The 24,982-nt window shown below is 35.6% G+C and overlaps 1 protein-coding gene across 5 annotated transcripts in view; it reads left to right on the forward strand.

Moving 5' to 3' along the window:
* The window catches only part of ATP11A (ATPase phospholipid transporting 11A), a 119,350-nt gene that overhangs the window by 66,298 nt on the left and 28,070 nt on the right, over window positions 1-24,982 (forward strand). For all 5 annotated transcript variants that reach the window (XM_042867349.1, XM_042867350.1, XM_042867351.1 and 2 more), the window contains exons 3-16: window positions 1,997-2,086; window positions 3,795-3,875; window positions 7,219-7,326; window positions 10,550-10,678; window positions 11,168-11,271; window positions 12,420-12,470; window positions 14,767-14,831; window positions 16,045-16,126; window positions 16,774-16,924; window positions 18,044-18,241; window positions 21,196-21,369; window positions 22,572-22,735; window positions 22,981-23,052; window positions 24,730-24,803. In XM_042867349.1, coding sequence (XP_042723283.1) covers window positions 1,997-2,086; window positions 3,795-3,875; window positions 7,219-7,326; window positions 10,550-10,678; window positions 11,168-11,271; window positions 12,420-12,470; window positions 14,767-14,831; window positions 16,045-16,126; window positions 16,774-16,924; window positions 18,044-18,241; window positions 21,196-21,369; window positions 22,572-22,735; window positions 22,981-23,052; window positions 24,730-24,803 — 1,543 coding nt within the window. The remainder of the gene's footprint in view (window positions 1-1,996; window positions 2,087-3,794; window positions 3,876-7,218; window positions 7,327-10,549; window positions 10,679-11,167; window positions 11,272-12,419; window positions 12,471-14,766; window positions 14,832-16,044; window positions 16,127-16,773; window positions 16,925-18,043; window positions 18,242-21,195; window positions 21,370-22,571; window positions 22,736-22,980; window positions 23,053-24,729; window positions 24,804-24,982) is intronic.

Consider the following 24,982-nt stretch of genomic DNA (forward strand, 5'->3'; position numbering starts at 1 on the left):
GTAGGGGTCCCTCGTGGGTCTATATTGTAAGTGGTATTGGATATTTTTTGTCTGTGACATGGGTGTTGGAGTTAAGTGCACCCTCAGCAAGTTTGCACATGGCACCAAGCTGCCTGCTGCAGTGGACACACTTGAAGGGTTGCCATCCAGAGGGACTTTGAGGCACGGGCCTGGGCAAGCCTCATGCAGTTCAGCAAAGCCCTGTGCAAGGTGCTGTGCTTGGATCAGAGCAATCCCAAGCACAAATACTAGCCGAGTGGAGAATGGATTGAGAACAGCCCTGTGGAGAAGGACTTGAGGTGCTGGTTGATGAAAGACCGTATGAGCTGGCAGTGTGTGCTTACAGCTTGGAAGGCTGTGTCCTATGCTCCACCAAAAAAGAGGTGACTACCAGGATAAGGGAGCTGATTGTCTCACTCTGCTCCACTCTTGCATGACCCCACCTGCAAAACTGTGTTCAGCTGTAGGACACCAAGCGTAAGAATTCTTGAGAGCAGAAGGCTTTAGAGACATTACAGTGGCCTTTCGGTACCAAAAGAGAGCTAACCAGAAAGCTGGAGAGAGCTGTTTTATCATGGAGTGTAGTGTTAGAACAAGGGGCAGTGTTTTTAAATGAAAGAGAGTAGATAAAAGTTAGATCCCTGGAAGTGCTTAAGACCAAGTTAAATGGGGCTTCTAGCAACATATTCTACTGAAGAATGTCCTTGTTCATTGTAAGAGGATTGGAACTAGATGGTGTTTAGGGTTCCTTCCAATCTCAGCAGTTCTGAGATTCCACACTGTACCTAGTAGGGTTTTCGTGTGCAAGGAAGACATACTTCTTGGAGTTCTTTTTCATCTGCATATGGAACAGAGGTTCCTTCTGTAACTGGTTTCATTTTCTTTCAGGGCCAAGTTTAGGAGATGTGTAACTTGTGACATAATTTGTTAATCAGTATGCATTAGTACAGTCTGAGCAAATAATAAGTAGAAGCTTCTTAGCTTGTCTTCTTTGGAATGAATGTTAATTTGAAGTTGTTGGTTTATGATGTGTCAAATGATAATTTGGATAATAAGAAGATACAGCACTAGTTTTCTTAAGCAGTTTTTCATGTTTGTCACACAGTTCTAGATGAAAATTTTCACATGCTTTACAAAAAGCAATGCTCTGATCCAATTTTTGGAGCTACAGAATGATTTGCATAAGAGTAAGGTTGAACTTGCTGCAGAGGAGGGGAAGGGACCAAATGTCGCAAGATTCTTTCTCACTCATTTTCGTGCTTTTTTTCCTTTGAATTTTTTACATATTCTGTTTGCCCTTCTTTAGGTTATATTTCATTTTATTGAAGGCCAGGTTGAATGGGGCTTTGAGCAACCTGCTCTAGTGGAAGGTGTTCCTGCCTATGGCAGGAGAATGGGTGCTAGATGGTCTTTAAGATCTCCTTCAGTCCAAGCCATTCTGTGAGATTTCAGTTATGTTTAAGGTTAGTAGAGAAACATGCAGTCACACACTCTCATTCAGAACTGTAGTTTATTTTGAGAACTATGTTTGCACCAAAGCCAAGGTACAGAGGCTGGCAGTTTTTATTTCGTTCTTAATTTGCTGTGATTTCATAGTTGAGGCTCAGAGTGCCACCTACCTCCTCAAGTCACCTCCTCATGTTCAAAATCAAAGTGAATTAAAAGTAATGTTAAGCATCCAGAATGTTTTTGTAAATTTTTTTCTCTGCTTCAAATGAACTGTTCTGTAACTGAATCTCTGAGTGTTGTTACTGTTCAGAAGGTCCTCGGTACCAAGATTATCTCAGCTCAGAAAATCCTATATAATGCAAATGATGTGATTTTAGGAATATATTATTGCCAATTAAAATTCCATTTCAGTAAGCTATTAAATAAAGTAACAAAAATAATACAATTTAATTGTGGATTGTGAATTATGCATTTGTCTGATTCTTAGAAAAAAGAGTGTGAATGATATTTCTCTCAGAAGCAGTGATAATCTGTGCTTTGTTTTCAGTACACATTTTGGAACTTTATACCAAAGAATTTGTTTGAGCAGTTCAGAAGAATAGCTAACTTCTATTTTCTCATCATTTTTCTCGTTCAGGTAAGCTACTCCCATTTTGTAATGAGTTTCTGAATTCTTCCTAAAAAGAAAAAAAAAAAAAAAAAAAAAAGCGCAAGGACTTTAGAAAAGTTTAAGAAACTTCAAAACTAGTTTTGATGAATGGAGAAGTAAACAGTTGAGCTTGGTTAGGCTTTTATGCTGATGATGTGAGAAAAGGGGTTTTATTTGATTCCCAGGTTGTAAACGTGAATCTAACCTAAAGACAAATTGATATCATCACTGGTTTGATAGCATCTCTTGATTAAATGCAATAGAATTTTAATCTTTATTTTGTAGTAAGTAAACACCCAGATGAGTAAAACCGTTCTTGTAAATTATGTTGATGACTAAATTTTGTTAGTTATGCTAAAGGTTATATTTTTTATAAGAGAATGATCCCTTTACAGAAATTTTCCAAGTGCCTGTCATTAGGGCCTGTAGAGAAATCGAAGTATGGATGCTTCTTTAATGCTTGCTTAGCATAATACCGAAATACTTGTTTTTGTAATTTTTACCTCCAGTAATTAATTTGTTGCTTTCTAGACATCTTCATTCTAAACCTTTCACAATCACTTAAATGTATTAAAACATAACAATCTATTAAATGAAAGGCTCTATCACTTGGCTTGCCAGACACCATAAAAAGAAGAGCTATTTGGATTCTCAGAATAATTTAATTTTCTTACAGACTGAACTGTCCCTTGGATTCTACCTCTTTCTCATATAATTGTAGAAGTCACAGCTCAGTATTTCAGAATTTACTCTTTGTGTGCATAAGAACATCTGCATTGTGTAACATGAAAACAGCACATGCCTATTTCAGATTCTGCTCAGCTTTGTCTCCAAAGCTTCAGCTTTCCAGTTTCTCTCATATTTAAGCTCTTGCAAATAAATAAAATTTATTTCTAGTCATTAGTATCTGAATGTGTTCTAAATATATGCAGCTTGCTCGAAAAGTAATGCCTCCTATTTATTTCCATGAAAATGACAACAGCTACAAAGAGCACAATAACACTATTTGATAGAGCAAATTCTCAACTACAAAATGCTTGTTTTCAATGTAGTCACCACCATTAGCTATGCATTTTTGCCAGTGATGAACAAGAGCCTGCATTTTGCACCTATAAAACATCTGCACCAGTGGGGATGACCTGATGTTGCTGTTGCCATTGCTGAAACGCACCACCCACGACCTCACTGTGCTCACATCCATTGTTTGGTCTGTACAGAGTTCAGTAAGCACTGATGAATGTCACTCAATGCCAATTTTTTATGCATGGCGAAATTCAGTTCCACATCTTTGCTTCAGATGCTTTTCCATGTCAGACACCGTTGTGTCACAGTGCCCCTCTGCTGCCATCTGTCGTATGGCAATGACGTATAACAGAATATTGGTGGGAAGATTCAACCTCTATTGCCATACCACCAGTGTCCACCTCTTGACATCGTGGGCCAACACAGTAAAACAAGAGGCATTATTTCTGGAGCAGCCATTGTAGTATTGTACTTTTCTTAGCCTATAATTTTTTTTTAAGTTTTTTCTTGGCATTCTTAAAATCATATTAAAGTACTGTTCTTTTTAGTTGAAGTTCCGTGGTACTTTGTGACATACCAGTGAAAAGAGTACTTGAAACATCTTAACTGCATAATTCACTCCTTACGTTTACCAGAATATATAACCAGAATATATTTGTTCCTTTTGTTGCAGTTGATCATTGATACACCTACTAGTCCAGTTACAAGCGGACTTCCACTTTTATTTGTCATTACTGTAACAGCTATCAAACAGGTGAGGAGTTTTCTTAGCAAAAGTAAACATCAGGAGAAATTTTCTATTTGTGTAGTATTTGATTTCTCCCTGTCTTTTTATGTGCTATCTCAGAGCAATGCCTAAAGAATTATCGTGATGAAACTGGACAGAGTAATGGTTGTTTTTGTTTGTTTGTTTGTTTTTTGTTTTGTGTATGTGGCTGTAGTAGAAGTTGGTTGATGCTATATGATGTCTCATGAATTCAACACAAGTTTATAAATTATTTTAAAACTTTGATGTTCTTGTGCCCAAAGGAATCATCTGCATTCTTGTATTTGCTCAGTACATTTGACTTTTGTCTGCTACTAAGCAGCCATCCACATCCTATTACTTTTTTTTCCATAAAGACTGAAAATGAGCTTAGTAAGAATGAGAAAAACTTGTAAGATGAAACTGCTGATACTTTTTATATTTCTGTCAAAAGTATTTTTATATTTCAGCCAAAAGTATTTTGGCTGAAATCTTCAATATATGTTTATGATAACATACAATTCATAATGATAGCTGCAGTACTTTCTGAAGACTACTATTCAATAGATGTTACAGTAGTCTCTTATTTTCAGTGTGGAAATTAATCCATGAAATGGTAGTAGTTTTCAGAAATCAGTTCTTGCTCCATCATTGAGTATAAAAGACAGTAATAAAAGTTGCTTTCACAAAACAAAATTGCACAATACAGGTTTGTATTATTATACAGGTTTGTAATTTCATTTCCAAGCTAGTGCTATCAAAAGGAAAAGGTTTTGGTAGTTTTTCATGCTGTACCCTAATGCTGCAGTGTTCCAGTTAGCATGAACACTTAAATGTAGATGGAATCTCGAATCTCAGATGAATATCGAATATTTTAATTTATTACTATTAATACATTAATATGATTATCAGATCTGTGCATTATTAGAGCTTCTGATACTATAAATTTGGTCTGGATCGAGATTTAATCAGGAATGAGAGATATTGCACTCTGATTAAGCTAAAGCTGAATTTGTTGTCTTTGGCAGTTTCAGGCCCCTTGAAGGAGTGCAAAGAATAACTTATTTGGCATAAACCTTACTTAACTCATGAAAAATTTTACTAGATTTGAACTAGAATGAGAGTTTATAACAGGTGCACCTAGTGGCTATTATGCTCTTCATCTTTGTGTACTGCACCATCACTGCAGCCACAAAGGAGTTTCTAAAACTGTGAGCTCCTAAAGTAATAGTCACAAATATTGAGTGTTTATTATTTATTTGGCAATTTAGGTTCAGTCCAACCTAATGATAACTGCTCTTTTAGAACAGCCTCTCAATGTGAGAACGCAGTGGCCAGAATCTAGCTAACATTGCTCTCCCATGGGATGGGGAGAAAATGGAAGGCAAAAAGACACAACAATTGAGTTAATAATGGTTTGATAGGGAAAGCAAAAGCTGTGTGTGCAAGCAAAGCAAAGCAAAAACAAAAACAAAAAAAAAGTCCATTCATTACTTGTCAGCAGGGAGACATTCAGCCACTTCCTGGAAAGCAGGGCTTTGGTATGCTCAGTGCTTGCTTCAGAAGACAAAATACCATCAGCACAAATGTATCCTCCTCCTTTCCCTAAGCTTATCTTGCTGGGGATGACTCCACATGGGTATAGAATATTCCTTTGGTCATTTTTGGGTCTGTTCTCCAGGCAGTGGCAGCTCCCACCCACTTGCCTATCCCCAGGCTACTGGCTTCCTGGAGATGAGAGAGATTGTAAGGAAAGCCTTGATGCTCCGCATCCCTTGTTCATTATTCACAGAAACATTGGGGTGTTACTAACACCATTTAACCCAAAATGCAAAGCACAGAAGCGTATCACAGAATCACAGAATTGTAGGGGTTGGAAGGGACCTCCAGAGATCATTGAGTCCAACCCCCCTGCCAAAGCAGGTTCCCTACAGCAGGTCGCACAGGTAGGCATCCAGGCAGGTCTTGAACATCTCCAGAGAAGGAGACTCCACCACCTCCCTGGGCAGCCTGTTCCAGTGCTCCGTCACCTCACTGTAAAGAAGTTCTTGCTCACATTTGTGCGGAACTTCCTATGCTGCAGTTTCCAGCCGTTTCCCCTTGTCCTGTCACCCTTCACCACTGAAAAGAGTCCGGCCTCACTACGGTATCAGGTACCGTGGAGAAAATTCACTTCATTCCAGCCAGCCCCAGTACAGGGAGTAGTATTGATTGGCTCTTAATACGATAACTGGTTATCCTCATTGTCTTTATGCGAAGTGCAGATTTTTTCCTGTCTCAGTTCTCCAAGAAACTATAATTTGTTGTGTTTTCATGCCTTTCAGTGCTATGTATATGTAGTTGAGTATTGTCTGTAGTGGGATTCAGCTCTTGATTATGAGTAAAAATTACGATCGTAACTGGCTGGTAATTTAGATGTGGTTTCCTACTGTTAAGATTTGAATTACTGGACTTGATGTAATCTTAATGTAGTTAAACAGTGGTCTATTCAAGTCTGGATTATAACATATAGTACGGCAGTTGCATCTTTCCAAGTCAGGTGCCAAAGTGAAAACCACTTGTCTGGAGCAGCTATTCCTCTAGAGTTTTAAAGACCCTGTGACTTTCTAAAGTATCTCGGAGAGCATCCAGAGTAGTGATACTCTTTTTCTACAGTGGATTTTCAAATGTGCCTAAGAGGGTCAGATATGAAAAATTTTGCGGTATTTTTTCTCTTAACCACTGGTGTCTTTGTCATCTCCAATATTTAGCTCGTTGCAGGACCTTTTAAATGGAAACTCGTTTTGACTATTGGCATAACACACCTATTCATAGGATAATTCAGTGATCAGCATGGCAATCTGCAAAGTTTCTTCAAACAATGATCTTCATCACTCATAGATTGTATGTAGGGTTAAAAAGTTTGACATAGCTGTACAGTAGTCAGGAAATATGACCACCTTCAGTCATGGTCTCACTTTTGTCATCTTTCAATATGGAGTCGTACTTTTCCAAAATGTGATTTTCACACTTCTACTTTTTTAGCAGCAATTTCTATAAATACTTCATGCTTACTCGAAGTTAGAGTGTGAACAAAAGGTGATCATTTAAACATCAGAAATTGTTCCATATGTTATAGACATCCCTATTTATCAGAATGTCTTCATTAAAATAGGTAATTTTATTAACCAATTTTAATGGTGAATTCTCTTTGTCATATACGGGCAACATGACTGTACCACAATTTCATTTACTTTAGTGAAAATCTTTTTTTCCTTATTTTGCTTAAGAATCTGCTCTGGTTAAGGATGCTGTTCTTTGTCTTTATAGCCAAATGTTCATCACTGCATCATTCCATTTCACTGTTTTTTAGGGTTATGAAGATTGGCTTCGACATAAAGCTGACAATGCAATGAACCAATGCCCTGTTCATTTCATTCAACATGGTAAACTGGTTAGAAAGCAAAGCCGAAAATTAAGAGTAAGTAACTGTGACTTAATAGACTTTAGGAGTCAGGTTTACTTTGCGCTTTTTGTAAAAAGAATTTCACAGAAATGCAGTGTAGAAAATGTATTTATTACATTTCATGATAAGCTTCATGAAGTGGACCTTAAATAAATTAATTCTTAATCGTGTGCCTCTGAATTTAGTATTGTAACAAGCTAGACATGTTTCTGCTTTATCTATGCACTGTTAAGGCTTCTCTCATAACTATTGCTTTTGTTTTCCACTTTTTAACTTGAAATGTTTCACTCATTATTTGTCTTCTGTCTTTTCTGCATTTGCAGTTCTCTGTGGGGATGCACATTAATAACTTACTTAAGCCCAATTGTAACAATCAGTCCTATCAATTTGTCCTATTTCTTACTGAGAAAAACACATTCAGAATACCTTCTTCATTTCCCATCAAATCACAGCCTCTTTATTGGGCTTCTGAATGCTTCTGCATTCTTTTCCTGATAATTTCAAGGTTAATTTTCATAAAATCTCTTTTTTTTTTTCCTTTTTTTTTCTTTTTTTTTCTTTTTTTTTCTTGTGAGCAGATAAAGTTGTCATTGTTATGATCTTTAAAATTTAGCAGATCTGATAGATGCTTGTTTGGAATCCCCATGTTTCTAATACCTTTGTTAGGAATATCTTTTTTCTGCTCAGCTTCATTTGGGCATAAATAGATCTACAGGGTTCGCTGCTTTCCTGCTGTGACCATTCATTTGAATATGGTAGCTCCTGCCTACAGCTTCCAGATAATAAAATAAATAAATAAATAAAACTAAGGCATGATGTGGTGCTCAGTATTCTATGTACCTTAACCTTCTATATGAAGTGAGTGATGTAGCATAGAACTGGAATTTGTATTACAGTAATGAATCCATTGCATATATTTTCCCAACTCCTCCCCGGTTCTTTGCCCTTCAGAATCTATTTCAAGGAAACTAAAGGGTAGGAGAGACAGATGTAGGGAATACTTGTGTGGAGAGGGTATCTGTCTGTGGGTGACAGAGTAAAATTCTCAGATCCGTATTATGCAAGAAAATAGACTAGATCACATAAAGGCAGATCCTTCTGCCCCTAAAAGCCTGTGGACATTTCATTAAGGGAAGGAAAAAGAATTGCTAAAAGATGAGATTTCTTTGTAACTGACACATTGGCAGATATCATCACAAGAGCACTCTGTCAGTATTTTGTTTACTGGTTTTTTTCTTGACTCTGCCCTTTTTCTACTGCAAACTGTTTAGGTTTTTTTATTATAGTTGTTTTATTATAGTTTGCTCCTGACTTGCAGATTGATTTGTACGCCATAGCTCACAGAGACAATCTTACTAGATAAATTAGTAAATAAGGACTACTCAACGCTATGAACTGTGAAAATCAGAATGTAGAGAACTTGTTTGTCTTTGAGCTGTATCTGAAAATTCACTTTCTGATGTGTAAATATTTTTAGTGGCAACCTGAAAAACTCCAGGTACAGTTTTTTCTCCTGCATGTTCTTACTGTGACACTTGACTGCCAAGATGGCTTTGATCGCTAAACCAGCCTCCTGGCTTTCTCTCTATCTAGATTAAAAGTTCTGAACAGTTTGGGATTCTTTCTTCAGTAGCGTCTGCAGAGATGATTAAATTTGCCATAATGTCACTGTGTTTTAGTTAGATAGACAGTTAAATTAATGTTTTCAGTGTTAAAGAGGGCTAGTAAAACCAATCTAATTACCCGATCTTCTTAAAATTGCCTCTTACAGTAGTAGGATTCTCTGTTTGTGCACAGTTTATTCCCTTTAGTATAGTTTATGCCCTAAGTGTTTTGTGTGCTTTTGATAAAGTTCTTATTTTGAGTGTTTTATTATAGTTCACCACATCGCTGTCTTTTACAAATAAAGATTTTGTGGCAGATTGGCAAGTTCTCTCAGAGACACTTATGAGATTATGACAATTTCAGCAGCAGTCTGGTCAGACAAACTCCACTGCTCTTCACGATGAAGGCTCCATGCCGTTCAGACTGGCTCCAGCCAAGGTGTTCACTGCCTCTAGTTCCAAACCTACCACTTCACTGTCTCACTGTGTACCTTCACTTGCCTGAGTCAAATGAAATACAAAAAATCATGTAGTAAGAAGGAAGTACATTAGAAAATTAATCCTTTCCTAAATTTGAACATCCCAAGACTTGATGGTAAAATTTTTCCCCTAGACATGAATTACCCAGTTGTCCTTACATATTTTGTAAGGTCTTTAATTAAAGCTTTATGCTTACCTACAAGTTAAATGTTTTAGCATCATTCTTTAGTAGTTCTTCAGTACATTTTAGTAAACCATATCAATGCTATCACAATTTCATTTTTACCTGCTTATACCAGACATTTTTGTTTAACTAGAATTAGCCAACTCCTGGCAGATTGTTAGGGATATTAGAATTCAGCTTGATAACTATATCATGAAAACAAAGATTAAGCTGAATCTTATGATAACGGCTTATGACAGAAAGATATCTCTAGTAGATGTCTGATAATTTTTTAAATAGAAACTGATATTCTTAAAACATACATTGTATCTTCAGCTTTTGTTCATTTATTAAAATTTTCCTCCGTAAAATATGAGTTCCAACAGTTTATAAAAGTCTCTCAGAGGGATGCTTTACAGTAATCTCTTGAATTGGTAGTTGATTGGATGTACAGTTGCACTGTTTAACAGACTGTAAGATGCTTTCTTATGTTTGCATTAATGATGATTAATTTTTTCACCTTTAAACGTGGATAAAGAGTAGGGTGAACTTCTAATGACAAATCCTACTGAAAATATGTCTTTGTGTTCATTGGCAGACTTGGAATTCTTAGGTTTCTTTCAACTGTCTCTAATTGCAGTATTCTGAGATGCTTATCCCCAAGAGCAAAAGAAAGCAGTCCACATCTCCAGCTGTTTTTGAAATAATATTTTGTTGTAATTATTTTTGAAGCAAGAATATATCTTCCATCACTCAAATAATGTCACAAAGCTTAATAATTCAGTATTTGCACAATGGTTGAAATCCTGAAAGGTAGCATGCAGTAAACCTGATTCATTCCACAAAGTGTAATTCTCAGATATAGTTCTGTAGTTACATGCTCCTGTGGTAACATCCTGGTCTGAATAAAATTTATGAATTTTCAAGATATTTGAATGAACCTAAGTTTTTGAGCTGCCATGTGATACTTTTTTTTTTTTTTTCCCTCTAGGTTGGTGATATTGTGATGGTAAAAGAAGATGAAACATTCCCATGTGACTTAATATTTCTATCAAGTAGTAGAGGAGATGGAACATGTTTTGTTACAACAGCTAGTTTGGATGGTGAATCCAGTCATAAAGTAATAAAATGTTCTACATTTTCTTTTTAAGGCAAAATTTGCTTTCAGGTTCGGTACTGGTTTTTTTTTACAGAGAAAAAAATATAGTCATGCATGTATTTGTGAACAGATACACTGAATACACTGACATGTATGAGTTTCTGACAGTTCTTTTTTCTTGATTAATTTATGAAAATATTCAAAACTTTTTTTTTTTGCAGTCTGTGTGTAGTATAGGCATGTAGATTACAAAGATGATTCCCAAGCATTTTTGTACTTAAATGCTTTCATGTTAACCTGATTTATGAGTACATTGCAAGGTACCTGCAAATAATGTATGTAAATAATGTATCCACTAAGGAACGTTTAAAAGTGCTTCTTATAAATATTAGTTCCCATGTAAAAGCTAGTATGTCTTTTTCACAGTGAACCAGAGTTTATCTACAGACAAATGCCTTATATATCTGTCCTTATTTTTTCAATGTATATACATCTCTTTATTCATTCCAGACTCACTATGCCGTTCAAGATACAAAGGCATTTCACAGTGAACAAGAAATTGATGCACTACATGCTACCATTGAATGTGAACAACCTCAGCCTGACCTTTATAAGTAAGAAAATAATTCTTATATCTTTGATTTAACATATTCTACCAGTATAAGGATATCATCATTAAAGACTCCTGACTGCATCTGCATGGTTAGAGTAGGCCCCAAAATGAGTCTGGAGTCAGTTTAGTCTTCCATCCTTGCTCCTTTTCTGCAGGTAGGTCAGAGGTCTCCTTTAGGGCAAGGGTCTCCAAAGTGGACTGCCCACAGCTCAGGGGACGTGCAGGACTATTCACTGAGGTGTGTGGAGGAAATGTTGAAACTTCTACTTAGATTCATTTTTTTAACCTAAAAAAAAATATGTTTTACTAATATTTAATGTACATACTGATATTGGCATCCTCATGCTGTCTGTGTGTCAGAAGGTTCACAGTTTGAGAAGTATCCCTGGGGAAGTGTGGGTATTCTGCAGTGTGGAGAGGTTGACACTTGACACCCTGATTCGTTTGTTCATTTTCAGTGTATTGTGAAGTATGGCAGTTTGTTTGTACCTGGTTATAGAGAACTATGAGTTATATTACCTAGTTCTAACTGAATTAACCTCACAAAATAAGCAAGCGACTCACAAAGATTCCTACAAAGAAACTGCAGATTAATAATCCGAGCACAAGCAAACAACAAAAAAATGGCAGAGCAACATTTCTCATGCTCCTGCTGTGAGCTCTTAATAAGTAGTTGGCCAAAAAAACATTTAAAAGTTTTCAGGAAGATTATATGAAGATGGACTTACATCTGCTGTTGTTAACAATGAACCTGCAGTATGTTATGCTCATGTTGCATCTTTGCAGACTCCTTGTAGATCCGCTCTTAGTTGTAGGACTCTGTCCAATCCATTGTTGATTAGCTATTTTTGTATTTAAGAACAAATTTGTTTAATTCACTTCAAGGATACGTGAAAAACATGTGAGTGATCGCAAAGCGTTAAACAAAATTTTCTCAAATAATCTGTTATACTCCTTAAAAATTTTAAAAGTGAGAGAATTTGCCTTGTTTGTTGTGTATGTGTGTGGCATATGCATATCTGTACATAAAGAGAATTACATGTCCTTGTACATTAAGAAAATAGAAATGTTGAGACATACACATAGGAATACACCAACTGCTGTTAGCAATAACACTGCTATTAAGCTACTTGTGTATTTCCCTTGCAGATTTGTTGGTCGAATAAATGTTTACCATGATAGAAATGAGCCTATAGCAAGGTAAGGAAAATCCAGCATTTCTATACACTTAATCATTGTTAGGGCTGAGTATGTATCAATAATTAAATTCCATTTGTTTCACCAACACTGGGCTGTCTTTTCTTGTTGATGAAATATTTTTCTCTCAGAAGTTTATAGTCTGTAATTTTGTACATCATAAATATTTCATCTTTTAACTTGAGTTTTTATTTGATCTATATTTACTTTGTAAATGATGTTGATAATTATTTTGGCAGAGCTTTGATAAGGCTGCTCCAACAGCATGGGGTGTCTGCAGTACACCAAACAGAGTGCATAGAATTGTGTGTATTCCTGTCATTCTTCTTCTTCCTTCTTCTTGGAGATTGCACGTGCTAATATCATGTTTAGTGTTACTGAGGAAAGGATTTGTATATTTATCTGAACTGTCTGCAGTGTTGTGAGTGATCAAGAATGCAACATCTAAGGAAATGATTTTATATGAGGTATAGGAAATGATCTGTTTTCTTGGGTCTAGGAGGATCTGCCTCCTGTGCAAATAAGTTTCTTTCTGAAGTGGGTGACGTGCATTCTATACATGGAGCAGTCTGTAGCCCAGACCATTCCAACAGAGAAGAAAAACAAAGCAGTACAAAAGTGTCATGAGTCTTCGTGTCTCTTCTGCTTAGGAACTTCTCTGTGTAGGCAAGGAAAAGACTTTGCATACCTGATTTTGATAAGGTGTGTGCCACAAAGAGACAAATTAATAACAGGAAGTCTTCTCATTTATTACATCCAAGGTTCAGCACGTGAGAATTTACTCCATCCTGGCAAAGTGCTTTCTTAAGCTCATGTGTCTGTAGATTGGTAATTTTCTATCAGTAAACAAAGAAGGAAGAAAGCCTGGTTGCTGAGCCTGTTAATGTCAAAGGTCTCTGAAGAAACGCATGTATGCCTGTACTGGGAAATAGTGAAAATCTGCCACCATCCAGGGCAGTTCGCACCTCTCTTGGCTGTTTGGGGCTGAATTCTTGCTAGGGATCCCTCAGATCAGAGGGCCAGGCAGAGCACTGTCCTCATGAGCTGTGCTAGTTATGGCTTCCCTCTTCCAGGTAGTGGGCATCCTTACCCTCCCCGGGATCCTCCTGTCCTTTCCATGTCTAGTGATGCGTCACTTAAAAGCAGATTACTATGGTCTGCTGTGAAAGCTTTCTTCCTTCCATCAAGATTCTTAGTCAGGTGGGAAGGAAAAGGAAAATATGTAGAAAATACAATTCCAAAGAGCACTCTCTTTTTAAATCAAAACAGCAATAGCCTGTGTCTAAGAGTGTGAACATGAAGATTTGTGGCTTTAAGGCATGTGTTCCTGGAACAGCGCTATTACTACTGGGATTGTTTTACTGTTCTATACGATGTTCTATAGCCCAACTCATTCATTTAACATCACACTGCTGGTTTTGATGGAACCAGTTGCATGTTCTACATCAGCGAGTAGCCCTGGAGTTTTTGTTTGTTTCTTTAGAGTTCCTTTATTTGGTTTTTTTTGTAGTTATCTTTTTTCTTTTTTTTTTTGTACCACAAGAACACTTTGAATAGCATCCAAAAATAGTGAGGTTACTTGTTGGGTGGTGGTTTGTTGTTGTTTGTTTGTTGTTTTATCCTCCATGGCTATATAAATAGAGCCTGGCAGTAGTTTAAAATGTCATCCATGCAATTCTGCATGCTGTCTGTCAATAAAGTAGCCCTTGGTTTCGTAGTCTTATAGTGGTTTGTGTTACATATGCTCCAAACATCTTTAAACAGCATGGGAAGTTGGTAATTCCACCTGCTTCTCATTAAATTATTTTAGCTATATTAATCTTTATGCTTTGAAAAGTATGTAGTGCATTTAAAGCAATACCTTGTATAGCATTTATAATTGGAATACAGTGACAAAATTGTCTTCAACAATTAATTCTAACATGCAGGAAACTCAACAAACCTAAAAAAAGAGTTGGTGTTGTTAAGAATAATCACCTTACAATTATGATAATTTATATTATTTAGATATCTTCAGATGTGGTTTTTAGATGCACTGACTTTCAATATGAAAGAAATGAAGAAACTGTTTTCTCTACGTGTTTTAAAATTAGATTGCCTATGCTAGCTTTGGATTGTGAGGTGATGTCTTTAATTTTAGGAATCTCTATATTTTTTAATCTTCACTTAAAACAGTTAAATACCATTAATTGATGAATTAATTCACTGAGTAAAACTACCTTCCTCTCTTCGGTGGCTTCCATTAAAGCCTGTTCTCTCTTTCTAAATACTTACATTTTGGAATGTTTCTCTTTTGCAGGCCATTAGGATCCGAAAATCTGCTCCTTAGAGGAGCCACTTTAAAGAATACAGAAAAAATCTTTGGTAAATATTTGTATTAATTATTTCAGAGGATGCTGAAGTAATAAGCAAACATCAAACAGGGTTGCAGTTGGGGAGTTACTACTGTATGATTTCTATTTAAGCACTTGATTTACAACTTTTTAATAAGATTTACTGTCGCTGTAATTGCAGTAAAAGAAGTATTAATGATATATAATGATTGTAAAGATTTTTGGAAGGAGTTTAATTTTCAAGAATGAGTGAAAATGGCACACATTCTTCATGTGAATATAGGGCTTCTGAACAGAGACTGTGGGTTAATCTTGTTGCCCAATGAAGTCAATGACTCCCTTCTGGTATTAAAAGGGACAAGGGTCCAAATCATCCACTACTGTATACGATTTCCATGCTCTAAAAAAGAAGGTTGTAAATAACAATGTATTATCAGCCTAAAATATGAAAATCTGACAGCTGGCGAAAAGGATGAAAAGTATATGTTGACTTGGACTTGCCTTCTTTGCTTTTAGTTGGTATCTGAAACTGATGAACTAATATAATTAGATTGTAGTGTTTCTTTATACTTCAGGGCATGATTTTAAGATCTCAGTCAACTTGAGTATCAGGCAGAGATGTGTGAGTGGTTGTTTCTGATCTGTGTAAAACACATGCAGTTGTTTGCCATTAATGATCCATATTGAAAACTGCATTATTTTATCGTTGTGCTGATTTACTCTGCACTTCAAATCCATTTTCTTGTTTATATTTACTTCTAGTTATTGTATTTAATATTCTGAGGGTTAGTCACTCAAAATGCAATTTTAAGAGGAATTCAGTAATATCAGAAGATCCCTCTTCATAAATTATTAGCGTTTTCTGAAGAAAAGTAAATCAGTAGCCTTCTGTTCTTCTTGGATTTATTCTGTAGTTTAGCCCTCGTTGGATTGTCTTGCACAATGTATTCCTTATGTTTTAAAATTGAAGCCTAGAAAACCCCACCAGCCATAAAAATGCAAGGAATTGGGAACTGTGATTTTAGAATGAGATGTAAATGCTTCTTAAAATTTTCCCTAAAATATTAAGGCAACTTTCAGTTGTGGGTGTCATCTCGATCTGTATCCTTTTTCTTCAGACTACAGAAGTTATATAGAAGGGGGTGTAATAGTTGGTGGGATCTAATAGTCTAGAGAATTGTGTTCTTATTCAAGTAAGTTGCCGTACTGTGTAATCTTTAGTAAAACAGGTTGTCTAATTTCAGGTGTTGCTATCTACACTGGCATGGAAACAAAAATGGCATTAAATTACCAGTCAAAATCACAGAAACGATCTGCTGTAGAAAAGTAATATTTCAAACTTTTATTTTGGGGTGGAAAACTGCATGTTTGAATGATGTATAAAAGGGAATATTTTCATTTAGCTAAAAGTATGTGATTTATTAATTTTAAACAATGAAAGAAGTAAAGGAACTTAAAATTTGCATTATTTCTTCATTTTTGAATTATAAAATGAGTCCTGTAACCTCAGATAGATGAGGTTCTCAGTACTAAGCAATTACTATATATTAGAAAGAAACCATCATAATGCTGTGCTTACATTTTTGAGATAAAGTATGTTTTGCTGTTCCAGCAGACTTTTCTTTCATTGGTTAGAATTTACCTACTGACTTTTTTCCAAGATTATGTGCTTCAATATCCTAACACTGTTTAACCATATAATTAAATTGAATTTAATAGAATTAATTCCTTGAGTATGGACCAACTGTAGTAATGCAAAGTTAATTTGTGACAGGTCTTCCATGTTTAATCTAAAATTGTATGTTCCATATAGACATACATAGAATTTATGATACTTATCTTCAGGGGAAGTTATTTAACATCATAGCAAATGTTAGGCTGAAACACAAGTAGAATATTTTTAAATGAACTCTGTAGTTTGTATACTAGTGGAATTTTAATTTATTTTTAATTTTTTTATTATTATTTTTTAGATCAATGAATGTATTCCTTATTGTATACCTCTGTATTCTCATCAGTAAAGCGCTAATAAATACTGTCCTGAAGTATGTCTGGCAGAGCGAACCGTTTCGTGATGAACCATGGTATAATCAGAAAACAGAGCCAGAAAGGAAGAGAAATCAGGTATGGAAATAAATTAAAATACCGAAAAAAAAGTTTTATTAAGCTCTAAATTTGTGAGACTCCTACTGAAAAGTATGTACAGCCTATGCGTTGACTAAGAATGGTGGTAGTATATTTGTGCAAAGCCTGTATGTGGTGGGTTTTGTTTGAACTTTAACTGGAGATTCATCAAGGATATGAAAGTTCTTTTTTAGTATAAAAATCCGCATACAGATGTCCTGGAGTTTCCTGCCACTGAGTTTCTAAAGAAAAGAGCTGAACTCTTGAAGAGAAACATAGGACAGAAAGGAATCACCCAACTACTGGCAATCACGTAACCGGTGGCTGTTCAAAGCAATCTGCTGTAGGAATTGCTGTACAAATACCTCTCAGAAGCTTAGTTTCATATAGTCTTGTAACTCTCTCATGAGTGTTAGAGACCAACAGAGTTGCCAGTGTCCAGCATTTTTACGAGAGCAAGGACACTGTCAATCAAGAATACTTTATAGTGAGCTCAGCCCCACATTACAGAAGGCAGAATATTATTTTAGTAAATCTTCCCGATGGGGGGAAAAATTCCTCTTCACACTAAATGATGCTGCTGCTGCCTGAAGGCTATGAAATCTGCTAATTCTCAGATGACTTGTGTGATTTTATGTTATTCTGCTAATTTGGGAATGTACGTTTTTACTGTTTTCCTTGTTCACATGATGTTGTTTCTATTCATATGCAGTCACTCTCATTAGTTGATCTAGAATTTTGCAGCAATAATGTGTAAATGTATTCTCCATCTATATATCTTTTAAGAAAAATACAAGTTAAAACTTAAAAAAAAAAAAACTTCATGCAAAAATTACTATGATGTAAATCATGAAAGTATACATTGTTTGCCAAAATATGAGATGTGGTGCTCAGGGACATGATTTAGCAGAGGGTTGTTAGAGTTAGGGTAGAAGGGTTAGGTTGTGGTTGGTCTCAATGATCTTTAAGGTCTTTTCCAACCTGAGTGATTCTGTGATTCTATGTGAATGGAGTTGCTTAATGTTGAAAGCTGAAAACAGACTTGCAAATGCAAGTAGCTGACTTTCAGTATTTGACGGTACACAAAGAATTATTATTTTTATCTTGCTTCTTTGGCAGTTTCTTCAAGCATTTACAGACTTCCTTGCATTCATGGTTCTCTTCAACTACATTATTCCTGTATCCATGTATGTCACTGTGGAAATGCAGAAATTTCTTGGTTCTTATTTCCTCACGTGGGATGAGGAAATGTTTGATGAAGACACAGGAGAAGGACCACTGGTGAATACTTCCGACCTCAATGAAGAGTTGGGACAGGTAAATTTCACTGAATGAAAAAATTTTCAACTATTTCCGCCATAAAAATATATTTTATTCATGTATATTAATTTTTATTTAAAATTTAATTTTCACTATATTTTTTTGCAGCTTTAAACTGCATTTTCCTTAGTGCTGATTGATTTAGAAATTGTATTTGATTTCTTCAGATTTTCACAATAAAAAATTCTGATTTCTCAGCTAAGTCAGTGCTAGTGATCACAGGGTTTCTGAAAATACCTGTGAGCTACTATGCTAAGTATTGAAACATAAACAACACTTACATTTAGCTTAATGAGTAATTCCTGAATACACTTCACTTAAAGCAGTCTCATTCATTTCCATGAGTTAGAAGTACTACATTGCTCATTACAATGGTATTTCCTTATTTCATTGTTTAAATACATTTCAGAATTTCATAACTTTTTACTGTATTGTGGCTAACCTAGGAAATTAGTTCTGTATTATCTCTTCCTACACAAATAGTCCCTTATTTGATTTTTTTTTTTCAAATAATATTATTATTGTACATTTAAGCAATAGCAAATTTATGTATTCCTCTGAACCATTTGCACTTCAGTCTGAATCGTCTCACAAAAGTGAAATTATCTAGACAGTAAGTGTGTAATCTAAGATGGAATTTTCCACTTTCACTGAACAGATGCTCAGGCATGCACAGTCCTCTTACTGGCAGAGGTGCCTGCAATGTAGTCACAGAAAGATATCTGTATTATAGATATAGATGTTAGTAAATAATAAATATATATATACAATTTTAGATGTATGTTAGTAAATAATAAGCACTTCATGGAGGTAATTTCTCTCTTATAACTATAGAGGGAGTTTTACATAAGCATCTAAATTCCTTACGGTGAAAGGCAGATAAAAGAAATACCCTTTTCGTCTGGTAGATTGATAGCAAATATCCAGACAAAAGTGTTGTCCAATAAAATGATTGTCTGACCTTCTGCTTTTTTGAAAGAAATTCCATCTTTATTATTTTGCATTAACAAAATCATCATATTGACACAGATATGTGCACACATTTTGGATAAACTATTTAGGAACTTTATTAATTAAATAATTTTCATAGATTGTCAAGTAAAATAAGATTGTGTATTGCTTTATTTTTGTACTGCTGAACTAGTAATTGAGGTTTTAAGGAGTATTTATATCTATTTGGACAAAAGATGGTACAAGTATTTTATTACTATGGGCAACCACTGTTTGTACCGTCTCTTATATAGTCTTTGCAGACAAAGTGTTGATGTCTGTGCTGAATGAGCAGGCAGTGTTATGGATTAAAAACTGGCTGAGCAGCATGGCCCAGAGCGTGGTGATCCGTGGTGTGAATTTTTGCTGGAGGCCAGTATCTTGTGGATGTAGCTCAGTGACCAGTACTGGGCTCACTTCACATCATCTTCATTAAAGATGATGGGACACAGTGTTCAGGGGACCACTGTGCTGGAAAGCAGCTTTGCAGAAAAAAATCTTAGTATTCTGGTGGACCCTAAACTGAACATGAAACTGCAGTGAGCCCTTGTGGCAAAGGCAACCAAAAGCCCCCTGGTCTACCCTGTGGAGAATGGTTCCAGATGGGGAAAGAAGGTGATCCTTTCACTTTGTTTAGCTCTCTAAGGCCACACTTGGAGTACTGGGTCCAGTTCCTGCACTTGGTGGCCCTGCTTGAGTAGGGAGGCTTGGTGACCAGGTGACCTCCAGATGTCCTGTTCGTATACAACCATTGATTGATATGTAAAATAATTGAGTACTACTACATTTAAATCCAATCACAAGAATGAGACTTATCATTACTTGGTATATCATTATAAATCCAATGAACTTGTTTCTTCTTCTACATTCTTGAAAGGTATTATTTCTCTTACTTCTAATGAACATATTGAATGTTAATCATTATTGATACTTGTGGTAAATTTTGTCAGTGAAATACATGTTTTACTACTTTTTTTCTGGAAATGATGTTGCACACTGAGTGAATAAAAGTGCTTTGCTTTATAGCATTTTGTATCCAGTATAGATATAATATGAAATCTTTATATAGTACTTCATATGAGAGAGAACTGAATCCTGTCCACCTTGAAAAACGCGTCATTAGAGTGTTGTCTTTGCAGATAAGAAAGCCTTGGAAAATCTGAAAAATTCCTTTTCCAGATCAGTGAATATTAGGCAAGTTAATCTAGGGAGAAAGTTCAAATAATAACTTCTGACTACTGAAAGAAAATGTAGTTGTTTTGTTTGAAGTATTTACTAAATATTAAAGTCAGTTAAACAATCTGTTGAACACTAAATAATTCCCTTACTTTCACTGTTTAAATCAAAAACTGAGCTTAGGTAGATATATCAGTTGCAATTCACTTTTCAGTTTTGTTTTTGCTTTTGTTAGCCTTTAATGCCGTGTCTCATTGTAAAATAAAATGAATTAAAAATTCAATATTGAGACAGAAAGAATGTTTTCAGGGCAGTAAGAGTGCTCTTGCATATAACTGTATGTGATAGTCTAGACTCTTCATTTACACAAAAGTTGTTGCATTGGGCAATTCTGACACTGGCTCAAGTACTGTGCTGAAAGTAACTGATCTGAATCCAGGTACATTAAATAATCATTCCTGCCAATGTAATCCGTTAATTTTGTTTCCATAAATATCTGTTTTGCAGCAAGTGTGATGTTATGAACCAAAAAGGAGCTTAAGAGAAGAGTAAAAGTAGGTTAAATATTGTTTATAAGTGTTATCAGGCAGAAGATAGCTTTGCTGGTACTCTTATATGATAAAATCTGTTAGTAGAACATGTATCCAAAAAAGAACTTTGTCTTCCTTTTCGGAAAGAGCTCAGATTAAGGAAGGTGTAGCCCAGTAATAATTTCACTTATGTGAAGAGAACTTGGAAGATCTCTGTTCATATTCCTGCTATTTTTAATTTGTGTTCATTTGCAGATTGAGTATGTCTTCACAGATAAAACAGGAACCTTAACTGAGAACAACATGGAATTTGTAGAATGTTGTATTGAAGGACATGTTTATATACCACATGTTATCTGCAATGGCCAAATTCTCCATGATTGCACAGGCATTGATATGATAGATTCTTCTCCAGGAGGAAGTGGAAAGGTATGGTGACTCTTTCTAGGTCTGTGTTTTTCACAGTGAAATGTGAAAATTGAATTGTGCTGATGAAGGGAATTGTAGAAATATAAGATCCTTGAATTTTTGTAATCAAAGTAGATATCTGCAGGAAACACATGACAGCATAAGCATTTTCCTTTCCTTGTTTAATTAAGATTTAGATTCTTAATCAGAAGTTTCCCAACTTAATAAAGCTGTAAGACTGAGTTAAATAAAACCCCAAAATACAGAACTTTCTCTGGTTAAGGGCTAAAGATATGTTATAGCTGGTTTCCATTTTGCGTTGTCTACAATAAGGAAATCGAGGCAGGAAACTCTTGTAGGGGAAAAGTGAGTGTTCAGTGCATACACTCAGTCATCACTGAGCGAAGATGGCCATAGAATGGCTTATAATTAAAAGTAACTTACTTCTAAATGTGACATAATGTAGCCACATCTGAAGCATATTACATATGGCATGTATGTGCTTTGGCTTTTTTCTGTGAAAAACAGAAGAGGTTACTTGAAAATTAATGCAACTTCATGTCAGTAGCTTAGCATTGTGTAAATGGGTAGGATAACTGGACGCTATATTTTAAAATATATATCGATACAATCTCAGATCATACTTTGTCCATACCCTATACTGTGGCAAGATAAGGTCTGTATGTAATTGTAAATCAGCACTCTTGTGATTTTCACTTATCTGAACATGTTCCCAGAGTAGTTGTGTTTTTGTCTTGGAATCACAATGACACAGATCCAGATAAGGTTCAGTTACAAAGATACAGTTAGAACACAGCCAGTTATCCATTAAATGCATAGTAATCTCTTTCTGGTGTGACTCTGGAACCAGAAATAAGAAATAGATAAGCTACTATTGCCAAACCACCTGAAACTTTATAGAAATTGTTGGTTCCAGCTGCCAAAATGTGCACACCTTTTATACAGATGCACAATGGAGTTCTTTTACATGTCTGCAATTTACGACTGCCATTACAATGTTATTACTAGCAGCTATTAACCAGCTGTGTGGCCACCACAGGTACAGGCTTGGGTACCTTAAAGGGCAGGTAGCATATAACACTGCCTGCATGCGTTAATAGTAATCAGTGGCGTTGCTAACCTCCTAAAAAAGAGAAATAATAATTGAAAGGAATACTTGAAAGTGATGACACATAATGACAATAATTTCTTTTACTTATTAGGAGAGAGAGGAGCTATTTTTCCGAGCTCTTTGTCTTTGCCACACTGTTCAGGTAAAAGATGATGACAATGTAGATGGGTTGAAGAAGAGCCAGCTCTCAAGAAGATCTCGCATATATATATCTTCATCACCTGATGAAGTTGCTTTAGTTGAAGGAATACAGAGGTATGGATGTAACTAAATACTGTAACTTTTCAATCTGGAGAATTCAGCACAAAAATCCTAATAACAAACATCAAATCACTTACTGATGATGATTTTCTTAGTATGCAGTCATGATTATTCATATTCATAAACTAAAAACAGTTGTGTTTTTCTCGGAATATCAGTCTTAAATCTTTCTGACATGTAAACTGGATAATTACATGTTTCTTGTATGGATTCTCTTAGTGTGTGTTTCAATTTTACAGGCTCGGTTACACCTATCTATGCCTGAAGGACAATTACATGGAGATCTTAAATCGGGAAAATAACAGAGAGAAGTGAGTGCTTAAAATATAGCAAAATGTGACTGAGAAAAGGAATTTTTATTGATATGTTTAACAGTTCATTGTCTCCCTTATATACCAATTTTATATTCAGAAAAGCCACAACCTGTGCATGTTAGTAAGAAAAGAAGTGCTCTACTAACATTTGTAGTTGTAGATACACCAGATGGTTTTATATTTTTGCATAGTCCATTAATTTGACAGTATATGCAATAAGAAAAATGAAAATAACAACAAAAGCATGACATGGTGGTTCATAATCTAATAGCTACTAATAATCTTAGCAACTATACATATTTTTCCTTTGTTGTATGGTAATGATTTCTTAACTTGTCCAAAATGTATCACAGTTCATAGGCAGAAGCCTGAGCCAGCTTTTTGTTAGAAATTGCTCTTTTATTGAAATAACCATTGTAGTCCTGCACAGGTTTGAATTCCAGGATATTGTAAGGACTTGTAACTGAATGAACTAATTAACCACCAGATCTCTTTTATAAGCAAAAATTTATATATATGTGTGTGTGTGTGTTAGTTGACAATTGGCTGAACGTGAGCTAGCAGTGTACCCAGGAGGCCAAGAAGACCAATGACATCCTGGCTTATCAGAAATAGAACTGACGTTGTTCAGTCTGGAGAAAAGGAGTCTCAGGGGTCACCTTATCATCACACTCTACAACCACCTGAAAGGAAGTTGTGGTGAGGTGGGAGTCAGCTTCTTTTCCCAGGTAACAGTGATAGGACAAGAGGAATGAATGGCCTCAAGTTGCACCAGAGAAAGTTCAGGTTGGATATTAAGAAAAAAATTTTCTCAGAAATCTGAGTGATGAGACATTGGCACAGGCTGCCCAGGGAGGTGGTGGAATCACTGTCCCTGGAGGTGTTAAAGAACTGTGTGGGTATGGCACTGAGGATTGTGGTCAGTGGGCATGGTGAGGATGAATTAGTGGTTGGATTAGATGATCTTAGTGGTTGTTTCCAACCTAAAGGATTTTATTATTCTGTATGAATCCTGAAGAGACTGGAAATAATGATAAAGTGTATATTTGTGCTGGAAAAGACAGTAAGTGATTAATGTATACAGACTAATGAATGATAGAAAGACAACACAACAGGAGCTTGTGTTCATTTTTACTCCTAGTAAAAAAGAAGATAAATCATAAAAGCAATGATCAGTAATACTGGTAAAAAGAAGTGTGTTTTTTCATTTGATTAAATTGTCAGTCTACACTTGTGGAAAAATTGTGCAATTAGGTTGGCACATTTAGTAACAGTCAGAATTAGTATAGTGTTTTTAAAAGACAAGTTGTGAAGATGTGAGTACGTACACACCATTACTGGTGGCTTACCTACTCTTTTAGCAGTATAGTGTACTACTACAAGGTTTCTAGTTTTTTGCTAAAATAAATTACACTGACTGTTACCAGGAACTGGATACCAGAGGAGATCACAAAACCTTATGCGGACAGATTCTGTTTCAAGTAATTAAGAGCTGAGTCTCCCCTTCACAATTATTATTTATAATATTTCATTCTGTAGTGGTTCCATATTTCATACTACTTAATATAACTTTCCATGTTAGCAGCAATTTTATTCCATGTGCTCAAAGCTGAAATAACCAGCTTAGGTTTTATGAAAAAGCAGAGTTGTTTAAAAAATACTCTTTCTTTTCAGGTTTGAATTATTGGAGGTTTTGAGTTTCGATTCTGTAAGACGACGCATGAGTGTAATTGTCAAATCTTCAACAGGTAGGACTACCATGTTCTGTTTCCTGTTAGATGTATTTATCTCACTTAAATTTATTTCAAGTTTATCAGAGTGTTGACCATGGTCGGTGTCCCTTTCTTTATAAAAGCAGGGAAGGGGTATCAGCATGCATGCTGTCACGGAGTTGACCAGATCAATCTATGTCCGTGACAGGGGCGAT

The sequence above is a fragment of the Lagopus leucura genome, unplaced genomic scaffold (assembly GCF_019238085.1).
Source record: "Lagopus leucura isolate 7727_CA_CO unplaced genomic scaffold, USGS_WTPT01 Super-Scaffold_100001, whole genome shotgun sequence".
In the NCBI taxonomy this organism is placed as follows: Eukaryota; Metazoa; Chordata; class Aves; order Galliformes; family Phasianidae; genus Lagopus; species Lagopus leucura.